Source organism: Odontesthes bonariensis, chromosome 21 (assembly GCF_027942865.1).
Source record: "Odontesthes bonariensis isolate fOdoBon6 chromosome 21, fOdoBon6.hap1, whole genome shotgun sequence".
Classification (NCBI taxonomy): Eukaryota; Metazoa; Chordata; class Actinopteri; order Atheriniformes; family Atherinopsidae; genus Odontesthes; species Odontesthes bonariensis.
The window spans coordinates 6,464,097-6,474,840 of NC_134526.1; the positions used below are offsets into that span (position 1 = coordinate 6,464,097).

Below are 10,744 nucleotides of genomic sequence, written 5' to 3' on the forward strand. Positions count from 1 at the left end.
CATTGGGCTCAAACACTTTACCGTACGACACAGTGTAGCTGCGCGACTGTGCCTCTCTGAAGCGCAGATGGCGTGACTGCAGCCTATCCCAGCAGTCAATGGGCGAGAGTCGGGGTATGATTTCAACTTCAGTTTATTAAAAAAATGTGGAAAAAAAATATGTGGAAAAAAATGGGGACATGTGGAAAGAGATTCTGGTGGAGTTTGCATAAAACAAATAGGATTTAATTTTTTATGAATTTTTAAATCTGGCCATATGCATCATGCATTGGGTATGATTTCAGCATCAGATCATTTGACAGGATATCCAAGGCAAACTCGTGCTTGTGTGGCGTGAATAGAGACAGCCTGTCCATTATAGGCATAAAAACCCCCAAAAATATAAAATTAATGAATAAAAACAGCAGTAAACCTTAAATGCTCGTTCTTAAAGGGATAGTTCGCCTCTTTTGACATGAAGCTGTATGACATCCCATATTAGCAACATCATTTATGAACATCTTCTTACCCCCTGCTGCGTCCTGTGAGTCGAGTTCCAGCCTCGTTTTAGTTTTGATGAAGGTAGTCCGGCAAAAGTCAGACCTCACAATCTCTTGGCCCTATTTTTGCCTCCCTTCATATCAATGCGTTCAGCCACAGCCGCGCCTGTTACGGTGTTTGCTGCTCGGTCTGCACAGCAGGCCGTGATGTGAAGGGTTGTAAGAACTGGAGCAACGATGACAGATTTTTCCTGGTACCAGTAAGACGTCTTGTTGCAGGAATCTGTCATGTTTAGAACTGCTAGACCTGAAGGCCTCTTAATCCAAGGCAAACTCGTGCTTGTGTGGCGTAACACTAATGACATTTGGCGACTAATTATTTATTTTACATCGTCAATATTCGCTTGCTATTCTTTAAGGGTTATTTGTAGGTACTTTATATTTACATAAGATTGAATGCCAATTTATTTATTAATTCATTCATTCATTCATTCATTCATTTTTATTTATATAGCGCCAAATACAACAAATGTCATCTCAAGGCACTTAAATAATAAAGTCCAATTCAAGCCAATTGGAATTCAATTAATTGTAATCATAATTATTTATAAAATAATCCAATTGGATTATTTTATAAATAATTAAATTGGATTATTAAATAAAATCCAATTGGATTATTTTATAAACAATTTCCTAGCTAAGGAAACCAACAGATTGCACCGAAACTTGTCTTCAGTCTAAGTAAGAAAAACTCCATTTTCATATATAATAATAATGATGACCAACACTGAATGCGGGTTGAAAACAATTGGTTTTATCAAAGCAAAGACGTCACAAGTGTGTGATTATTTGTATTATTACAAATTATATTTCAATAATTTTATAATTTATTATAAAGTGAAACCTATTCTCATCGTTTTTGTGAGCCCAGTACTCTTATTTGGCTGAGTTTAGCTCTGTCTAACAGTAAAAACTCCCCTTAACATTTTTATTTTCTGAGGATCTTATTTTGAAAACATGGATCGGAAGTCACATTCCATCCTTCTCTCTCCGCAGTTTCTGGGAATGTGTGCTCGTTTTTTTCACCAACACCTGCAGGTAGGAAAACTGAAGGTTTCCTCTGTAATATGTTATTCATGTAGAACTATGCGGGCTCTCTCCGCACCGGGAAACACCGCTTTCAGATTTTAACTCATTAATATATATATATATATACACACACACACATAAGTGAATCATTCCCAAACGAGTCGCAGCATTTTCCGGCTGAGGAAACCCACATCGAGTGAACCCCTCACAGTTTTAGCAGACTGGCAGATCAGGAAACATGCGCTTCCTAACCAAAACCTGTGCGTCCCGCTGGCCCGGGCGGGGAAGGGTAAAAGCTCCCAAACAAAAATGGGAGAAGTTTGTGACGAGAAGAACCCGAAGCCATGGCTTCATGTGGCCTGGCAAAGCTGCAACGTCTTGATGTCTCTGTTCTTTGCTCTCGCTACATATGTGCAGGTGAGTGTTTGATGTTATTCCTGTCTTGTTTTTAAGTGTTTGTTTTTAAATTGGAATCAATACCCGTGTCTCCTGCTGTAGATCAATGATCCAGACGCAGGATTATGGATGGTGAGATTGTATCCATTTTGTTGTATCTATATTTTATTTTATTTTATTTGAGAATCTGTGAGCATTTTGGTTGACACTCTGTTAATATTCCAGGTGGGTTATGGTGTCCCCGCAGTCCTGTGTGCATTAATTGGCTTTAATCCTCATGTAACAGGTAGGCTGAGGAGCTCGGAGTCTGTAGTCGTAGAAAACTGCAACACAAGCATGTTCCACCAGGAATAAAAACAACTTTTGTGAAAGCATTAACTTGCTGACTGGCTCTTTCCTGTTTTTTTTATAAAAACCCTTGAACTGCTGAACTCTGCACCAGCGCGTTTATGGCGCCATCTAGTGGCCCTAATGGTGACAGCGCAGCTGAGGCCAGAGCTGAGCAGAACTTCCACTTCTGGCCGTTTTGTGTTGCAGAAACGTTGCCCTGGAGGCGTGTGGCTGATCTTCACCTCATGATCTCCACTGCAGTGATATCCATGCTGGGATGGAAGCTCTACAAAGAGGGCATCACGCACATCTTCCAGCAGGAGGAGGGCAGGTATGCTACAGCTAACGTACAGCTTTATGTCACTTATCTTCAGCTTTTAGGTTCAACCTTAATGTCTCCGGCTGGTCAAAAACATTTCTTTGAAGTACTTTTCAGTGATTAATCACATGATTTCTGCAGATTTTGCTTCCAAGCAGTCAGACTTTCTTGTAATCTGTTAAAGTGGTCATGAGGAATAGTTCTCCAAGCTTTCTGAAGATTTTTTGTGGAAATTTTCTACTTTTTCACTCATTTTCAGTCCAGTTCTTGTTCCTGATCATTTTAGAAGGAATGTGTTTGTTTGTTAAGCCACTTAACTCTGACCTATGAAGCGTTCAGGCAGAAAAAAAGGCTCCTAACTCAAGGGATGAAACAGTGTTGTGTCCACACAGAACAGACATCTTAGTAAAGAAGCCATTTTAAACTGGATCTTTAGGCTCTTTGTTCCCAGCAGCCTGTCACAGAGACACATAATTTGTTCCCATTTCTTTAACTGCATCTCTGAAAAACAGCAAAGATAACACAGTCTGATAGACAGAAAACAGGATTTCTGCAGCAACAAGGTCACGTTTACTGATTGATTAGTAATTTTATTTATGAGTCAAATAATGCAGCCACATTCTTAAAATGAAAAAGCATTTCTGATAATGCATTTGAATTTGAATTTTGATCACGATTTGCTTCCATAGTTCCTACCCTTCCTCCTGTTTAAAAGTAAATCTCTTCTGGCTTTTTGCAGTATGTGTAAATAGATTGATTCTTAAGCCTTTATTTTCCATATTTCTGTGAGCTCAGATTATAATTTACAAATATTTGAACTTTAATTCCTCTTGAATAATGTGTTTAGATAACCAAAACACTATAATAAATATATGTGTATGATAAATTATACTAAGTTGTCTGTGAATTTGAAAAAGATTTAAATATTTATCACATGTATTTAAATTTTTTTCCCTTTTTTTTAGAGAATTTTCTGGTCTCATGTTGACGGCTGTTTGGCTTCTGCTTTGTCGCCACTCTGGAAGGTAACTTCCATTTCACAGTTACTTTCACTTTGTGTTAAAAATGCTGATAAGATAGACCTTTAAAGATACTTTTGATTTTTCCTTTACACCTGTTTCTGATCAGAGCTCCTGTCGGGATGCTGCGAGTCTCCACAGCTGTTGCCATCACAGCGTTCCCCTTTGTGTCCTGGCTTTACTATTACATCAACAAAGAGCTGAGATCAAACTGGCCTTCACACTGCAAAACTGCTATTTAAAACGTCCATCTCTGGCCTCTTATGGCTGATGAAACATTCCTTTTGTATTTAGTTTTTTTTTCACGGATAATTCCTGTACCAAAGATTGCTGCGTTTGATATATCTTTAATAGAAATCCATGAAACATTTGTACAAAGTGTAACATCAGTATTAACAGTTTAACTTTGGACTGTGAATCTTCAGCCAAAGGAAGAACAAAGTGTAAATAATCTAAAATAAAATATTAAAAAAATCATGAATTTTTGTCTGTGTAGTAAATTGTTTTCCCCTAAAGGTGGCAGCAGAGAGCACACCGACTAATGGACGATAGAAGAAGAATTTTGTGACGTAATTTCCTTGTTGAATAACTTCGCTTGGTAACCGATCTCAGATCAGCGGGTTAGATTTCAATAATGTCACCTTAAACTCTCTTGGTTTAGAATAACTGACCGGAGAACAGTAGTTTGTCCCTCGCATTTCCCCTCACTTATCTGCTTTTATGAAACCTGCAACCGCTTCCTACTGAATGCAGCGGTGCCTGTCAAGGTCCAAACAAACATGGCCCTGAGCGTCTTGTGTCACGGCTTGGGCTGCCGGTGGTTGAACGGTAAAGTACTACGGAACCAGGGCGTCAGACTCGCACACAGTCTTACCCAGAGGGAGACTGGACTGAAACACACGTTGTCACCACGGGGAGTTCGCTGCTACCCGGTAGGTCAAAGCTAGTAGCTGATGAGAGCAGCCGCAGCACCAAATTCCATTTAGAAATTTGGCAAATTAGAGTCCTCTTCGGTTTGGTGTGCGTTCAAACCGTCATGTAACCACTATTGTGAGTTTATCATTATATATAAACACTACTGAAGTGTTCCGCGTCATATTCAATAAAGAAAAATCATATTTAAACCTTTTAAACAGTCTTGTAGATATATATGCCTAGCTTACAGTTTGAGTGGCATGACACCAAGTTAATAGTTTACTTGTAAGTATGAAAATAACTTTTGTGCTAATTTTTCCCCCTGTGCTCGGTCACTAACAGCTGAATGTGAGCCAGTGGCACACCTGCAGAAGCACACAATGGCTGAGTCAACACCACTCCAGAGCCTTTTCCTCATTGCCTCCACCACCATCAGGAGAGAAGCCCAAGAAGTCTGGAGTGAGTCTCAGTGTTTTGTTTTTTTCTGTAACATTTGTTAATGTTTGATTTGTTTTCTTCGTTAAACTAAAAACCAGAAATACTGGCACCTATGAACATTGTAAATCCATCTGAGCAAAGTGTCTTGAACCAACAACATTCAAGGTTTATATTTGTGTTTGTTTACCATGAACTGGAAGGAGTGTAAAGTTATCATTGAAAGGTAATTCATCATCAATATGATTGGGACATGTGACTTTATCACGAATTTATAGAGAGAAATTACACCTAACCAGCAGCCAGGTACAATAGCTGGGTTTCCGTTGCCATCTTTGGTTTGCATTTGGAAGACATGAACAAGAAAAGGTCAAAGGAAATGGGGAAAAATTGGAAAAAACTCCACTAACGCCTACAAAAAAGTTGGCATTTTGGGGATTTTTGTATATTTAGAGGCTTGATGACCATTTCACAAATGAAAACAACTTCACATCTGACCTCATTAAGATTAGTTAACGCAGCAAATGAACATGTCAGCACCTTAATCATGACGTTTAGCTCAGCTTTAAGACTTAAGGACATTATTTGCACGTAAAGCAACTGTAACAGCGCATAGTTGCTTTGTATCAGTTATTGTTTTAGCCTGCACACTGGCTAACATTGGGACAATAAAGTAAATAAAGCAGGATAGTATTGGATTTACGTTGAGATCACAGCAGGAAAGGCAACATCTGCCGTGTTGCAGCTGGTATTTAAAGCCCCTAAATCCAGTCATATTTGCCCCTTCGCTGTCTCTGTTGCATCCTGCATACGTGTAACGTTAGTTTCTGAGAATGTGCAAGGAAACTACCCTCCATGGATTCAGGGGCTGAAGAGTGGAGGCAAAAGGTGTCATCAATAAGCACATAAATAATATAAAGACATTTCTTTATCAACCATGACCCCTATAAAGCAACATTTAAAGGGATAGTTCGCCTCTTTTGACATAAAGCTGTATGACATCCCATATTAGCAATATCATTTATGAACATCTTCTTACCCCCTGCTGCGTCCTGTGAGCAGAGTTCCAGCCTCGTTTTGGCGTTGACGAAGGTAGTCCGGCTAGTTGGCTGGGGTTTAAAAAATAAAGCGCTTTGCTTCTCAAAACAATATGCGTTCAAAAGAGTAATACATTTGCGTCACAAAATCGTTCATCCAGGAAAAAGTCAGACCTCACAATTGCTTGGCCCTATTTTCTCTCACTTCATATCACTGCCTGCTGTGTAGACCGTGCAGACCGAAGTGCAGATCGAGCAGCAAACACCGTAACAGGCGCGGTAGGCGGCAGTGATACGAAGGGAGAGAAAATAGGGCCAAGCGATTGTGAGGTCTGACTTTTTCCTGGAGAACGATTTTGTGATGCAAATGTATTACTCTTTTGAACGCATTTTGTTTTGAGAAGCAAAACGCTTTATTTTTAAACCCCAGCCAACTAGCCGGACTACCTTCATCAACGCCAAAACGAGGCCGGAAATCGGCTCACAGGACGCAGCAGGGGGTAAGTCGAATTTAATAAATAATATTGCTAATATGGGATGTCATACAGCTTCATGTCTAAAGAGGCGAACTGTCCCTTTAAGAAGTTGTCTTGAAGTAAACATACAGTTGTGTCTGAGTGATGTTTTTTTTCTCTTAACTGTCCCCTCTTTAAAGCCCGTGACGTGGAAATCTTTAGCAATAACGTTTGCTATGGGCGGTGCTCTGCTGGGAGGGATGAAATATTTCAAGAAAGAAAAGGAAGAATGTAAGTGTTCCACCGGCCTGGGGAGCTCCAACCTGGAGGCAAATAGCTGGTTGTATAATGAGCTTGTAACGTAGCTTCTGTTACTCGTGTCATCATTGACAGTATTGGAAAAAGAGAGGAACAAGTCGATTGGGAAGCCGGCACTCGGCGGGCCCTTTTCGCTCATTGATCACAACAACAAACCCACCAAGAGCGAGGACTTCTTCGGCCAGTGGATCCTCATCTACTTCGGCTTCACGCACTGCCCCGACATCTGCCCGGACGAAATAGAGAAAATGATTGAAGTGGTTGATGAAATCGGTGATAAAACCAGCTTTTAACATGACTACACATCGAGAATTTAAAGGGATTTAAGTTTGATTTGAATAAAAAAATACTGGCTTGTGTTTGGTTCTCTGCAGACAAAATCAAGTCTCTTCCAAACCTGACGCCCATCCTCATCACCATCGATCCCGACAGAGACACAGCAGAGGCCATGGCTACATATGTCAAAGGTACAGAAACCTGCTGAGTACATCGTTTCCTCCCACCCTCCAAAAACATGCCTGTCAGGTTAATTGATGACTCTAAATTGCCCTTAAGAGTGAGGTTGTGTGTCTCTCTGTGGTGACCCCGCCTCTCGCCCAATAGATAGATAGATAGATAAATACTTTATTCATCCCAATTTGGGAAATTATTGTTGCAACAGCGTACAGAAAAACAAGCAAATAGAATAGAATAAAAATAGAGTAAACATTAGCTATATACAAATCTACAGTATGAAAAGTAGGGTAAATAATGGTAATAATAATAATAAACATCAGTAAACTAAATAAATAAAAACAGATTTGTACATTTAACAATAAAGGTAAAAATAAATAAATAAATAAATTTAACCCAATGACGGCTTGGATACGCTCCAGCCCCCCCGCAACCCTGATTGGATTACGCGGTGATTGGATTGTGTTTAATGGATAAACAAAAATTCAGGGAACTGAGGTTTCCTGTAACTACTTTGAAATCTGATCAGATCTTCTGGTTTTTACGGAGAAAAGCACAGGAGTGAGCCTGTGTTTAAAGTTTAACCTTTAAAGGACGAACATTACAAGATTAACATTTACTCAGATGCAAATTTCTACTTATTTTGATTCATTTTTACACGATTATTTATTGTTACTTTTCCGTTTATTTATATATTTCTTTATTTGAAGGGATAATGTTTCTTAGCTACATTTTATTTTGCATCTTTGATGGCTTTTTGGCTCATTTTGGCCACAGTGAAGCGAGCAGCACTACATCATGTCGTACATACAACAAAAAGCACAAAGTTTTTAGCAAATTATGAAAAATGATTGTTTTTTTCTGCTGTCTCACCCGATCGGGAGTCAGTAAAATCAGCCATTTTCATTTGAATCACTTTGATAAATGAGCCTCACACACCTGAAGTGAACATCAACAGCTGTGAGGTCGACAGTCTGCAGTGCAAACAGCTGCTCTCTGCTGGTGCTGGTTAAAGGAACAAGAGTCACAGGACTCACTGACACACAGGACGTGTGTTTGGCTGAATGGAGTAACCAAACACAGGGGGAAAGGTTTCTTTAAATAACGGGAAGATGGGATCCGCTTTGCAGTGAAACAGCTGGTGAAATTGCTCTTTTAATGTTTACTTTCTGCTTATATTATATTCTTAAATCAGTTTTCTGAGTCCTTTTACAACCTCTGGTCCAGATCTTTGAGTGAAGCCAGTAAAATCTCAGCCACCCTGTTGTGGGGGAAGCGAGTTTTAGAATCAGAAAAGATTTTATTGCCAAGTAATTTTTACATCACGAAGAATTTGGCCTGGTCTGTTTGGTGCAATAAAAAAATAAATATATATATAATAACAATAAAATAAAGTAATAAAAAGTAAAATAATAAAAAAATATATGTACAAAGTGTTAGAAAGCTGAGGGCAGAAGAGAAGAAATGAACCAAAGCAAAAGAAAAGTGATCCTGAGATTATCCCTGCCGAATATTTTCTTAAAGCAGAGAAAACACGACACATAGATGAGACCAGATGTTATTCATTGCCCTCTGGTTTTCGTCTGATTGAATCTTTCAGAGTTTTCCCCGAAGCTGATCGGTCTGACGGGAACAACGGCTCAGGTTGATGAGATCTCCAGAGCCTACAGAGTTTACTACAGTCAGGGGCCAAAGGACGAAGACAACGACTACATCGTGAGTTACAACCTGCTCCACTGCTGCCCATATTCATCAATATATAAGTATAGCATTAGTCTCAGTCCCGCCTCCTGTCGTCTGCAGGTGGATCACACAATCATCATGTACCTCGTCGGACCCGACGGGGAGTTTGTGGAGTACTTTGGACAGAACAAAAGAAGCACGGAGATCACCACCTCCATAGCGGCACACATGAGGAAGTATAAGAAGTGAACAGCGTGGACCGGCAGATTCTGTTCTCAGGTGTTTCTGTTCACCGATCATGTCTGATGTCGGCCTTTATTTTATTTATTTTGTATAAAGTATCATATAAAAATGACATTCCTGCTGTCTGATGCCACCTCATCGGGCTCTTCTTGTGCCTCCACGTCTCCTTCGGGCTGCCTTCTCAGGAAAACCTCCTCTCAGCATCTGACACATTTAACTCGTTTTTAATCCGGGTTAAAAGTATTTAAGGTTTTCACCAGCGTGGTCGCTGCTCATCTGGCAGAAGCCGTAAAGTGCAGCGGAAGGCTGTAAACAGAACAGCTGTAGCACACCTCGCACTAAACCGATGAAAAATAGACCAAATTATGTCTCATTTTGTTCCATTTGTTTTGCTGCTTGCATCCCAGCGACTCGAGGAGCTGAAACAAATTCACACAAACTGAAAAGGTGCTTCCTGTTTACATCAGAGTGGATTCTGGGAAGCTACTGATGCGGCTCCCAGTGGTAGGATCATGATATCAGGCAGAGATGGCAGTGGCTTAACTTTTCTCTTTATTTCTCACCCCTCCAAAGTAACTATGAATGTGTAATAAAAACTATTACTTTCCAGCTTTTAATGAAAAATACTGACTTGTCCTTTAGTGTTTCAGACATTTAAAAGCAAACGATCGTTTGTCGTGAAAATGAGGAAAGTTGACGGTGAAAGCATGCAGACTGCAGGTCTGAAAGGGGGGAGGCACGTTCTTTAAAACCTTTAAAAGACACCGTTTATTAAAAAAAATAAAACAAGACAACATAATTAAAACCATTATTTAAGAGGAAACCAGAAAATGAAGGCAAAGGGACCACTAACTGGGCCCGACGGGAGAAAACAACACATGTGTCTCCTATATGTTGAGCTGAGGTCACTTTAAAAATGTCCAAATTTACAGGAAACTGGAAGCAGAGAATAGATCAGACACTGACGCGGTCATACACCATCTTGAAATTAGTTTTTAGTATTTTCCAGGTGTGGATAAATTTGGGGAAAAAAGAAAAATGGAGGGTGGAGAACGGTGTAAGAAGAGATTCTCAAGATGGCTGCGGCTCAGGAGAGGAGAACCATGGAGCAGTGGTCCCCCAAACTGAGGTCTGATCAACCCCGGCTGGCTCACCTGAATGAGGGAGTAGAATGTGGAAACGCCCAAAGATTCCAGCTGCATCAGCAGATGTGGACATCATCATCATTATGTCACCTTTTGGTTTGACTGTGTGAGCTCTATGATGCTGAACATTTAAAACTGAAATATTTAGATTGGTACGACTTCTCTTAAGATTTTACTTGTGAAAGAGACAAAAAATATGATATTGTATATCCAATCCAATTTTATTTTATTCATAAAACACTTTACAACAACCTCAGTTGAACAAAGTGCTGCACAGAAAAATAAAAACAAAAAATTAAAAGAATAAAACACATGAATAAATTAAAAGACAAAACAGCTATATAATTTAAAAAAATAATAAATAATATAATAATAAAAAATAATAATACTAATTTAATATTGTATATTCAGTTAGAATACAATAGAAG

At 39.4% G+C, this 10,744-nt stretch overlaps 2 protein-coding genes across 2 annotated transcripts; both read left to right on the forward strand.

Annotated features, from left to right (window-relative positions):
* The first annotated feature begins 1,699 nt into the window (after positions 1–1,699).
* Positions 1,700–4,113, forward strand: tmem220 (transmembrane protein 220). The gene is made up of 6 exons (XM_075454083.1): positions 1,700–1,985; positions 2,067–2,096; positions 2,190–2,250; positions 2,502–2,625; positions 3,579–3,638; positions 3,742–4,113. Exons 1-6 carry the CDS (start codon positions 1,878–1,880, stop codon positions 3,872–3,874), a joined length of 516 nt encoding a protein of 171 aa, XP_075310198.1. The 5' UTR covers positions 1,700–1,877; the 3' UTR covers positions 3,875–4,113.
* Positions 4,114–4,239: 126 nt separating this feature from the next.
* Positions 4,240–9,793, forward strand: sco1 (synthesis of cytochrome C oxidase 1). Its single transcript, XM_075453742.1, has 7 exons — positions 4,240–4,564; positions 4,890–5,006; positions 6,675–6,765; positions 6,868–7,065; positions 7,167–7,259; positions 8,846–8,961; positions 9,049–9,793. The coding sequence occupies exons 1-7, from the start codon at positions 4,412–4,414 to the stop codon at positions 9,175–9,177; spliced, it is 897 nt and encodes a 298-aa protein (XP_075309857.1). The 5' UTR covers positions 4,240–4,411; the 3' UTR covers positions 9,178–9,793.
* Positions 9,794–10,744: the final 951 nt, after the last annotated feature.

Excerpts from the sequence above, each read along its gene's own strand:
- sco1 (XM_075453742.1), top strand. The coding sequence starts at position 4,412 with ATGGCCCTGAGCGTCTTGTGTCACGGCTTGGGCTGCCGGTGGTTGAAC. Across the intron at positions 4,565-4,889 it reads GGGGAGTTCGCTGCTACCCG|CTGAATGTGAGCCAGTGGCA; the intron begins GTAGGTCAAAGC and ends GGTCACTAACAG. Across the intron at positions 7,066-7,166 it reads TGAAGTGGTTGATGAAATCG|ACAAAATCAAGTCTCTTCCA; the intron begins GTGATAAAACCA and ends GGTTCTCTGCAG.
- tmem220 (XM_075454083.1), top strand. The coding sequence starts at position 1,878 with ATGGGAGAAGTTTGTGACGAGAAGAACCCGAAGCCATGGCTTCATGTG. Across the intron at positions 2,626-3,578 it reads TTCCAGCAGGAGGAGGGCAG|AGAATTTTCTGGTCTCATGT; the intron begins GTATGCTACAGC and ends CCTTTTTTTTAG. Across the intron at positions 3,639-3,741 it reads CTTTGTCGCCACTCTGGAAG|AGCTCCTGTCGGGATGCTGC; the intron begins GTAACTTCCATT and ends GTTTCTGATCAG.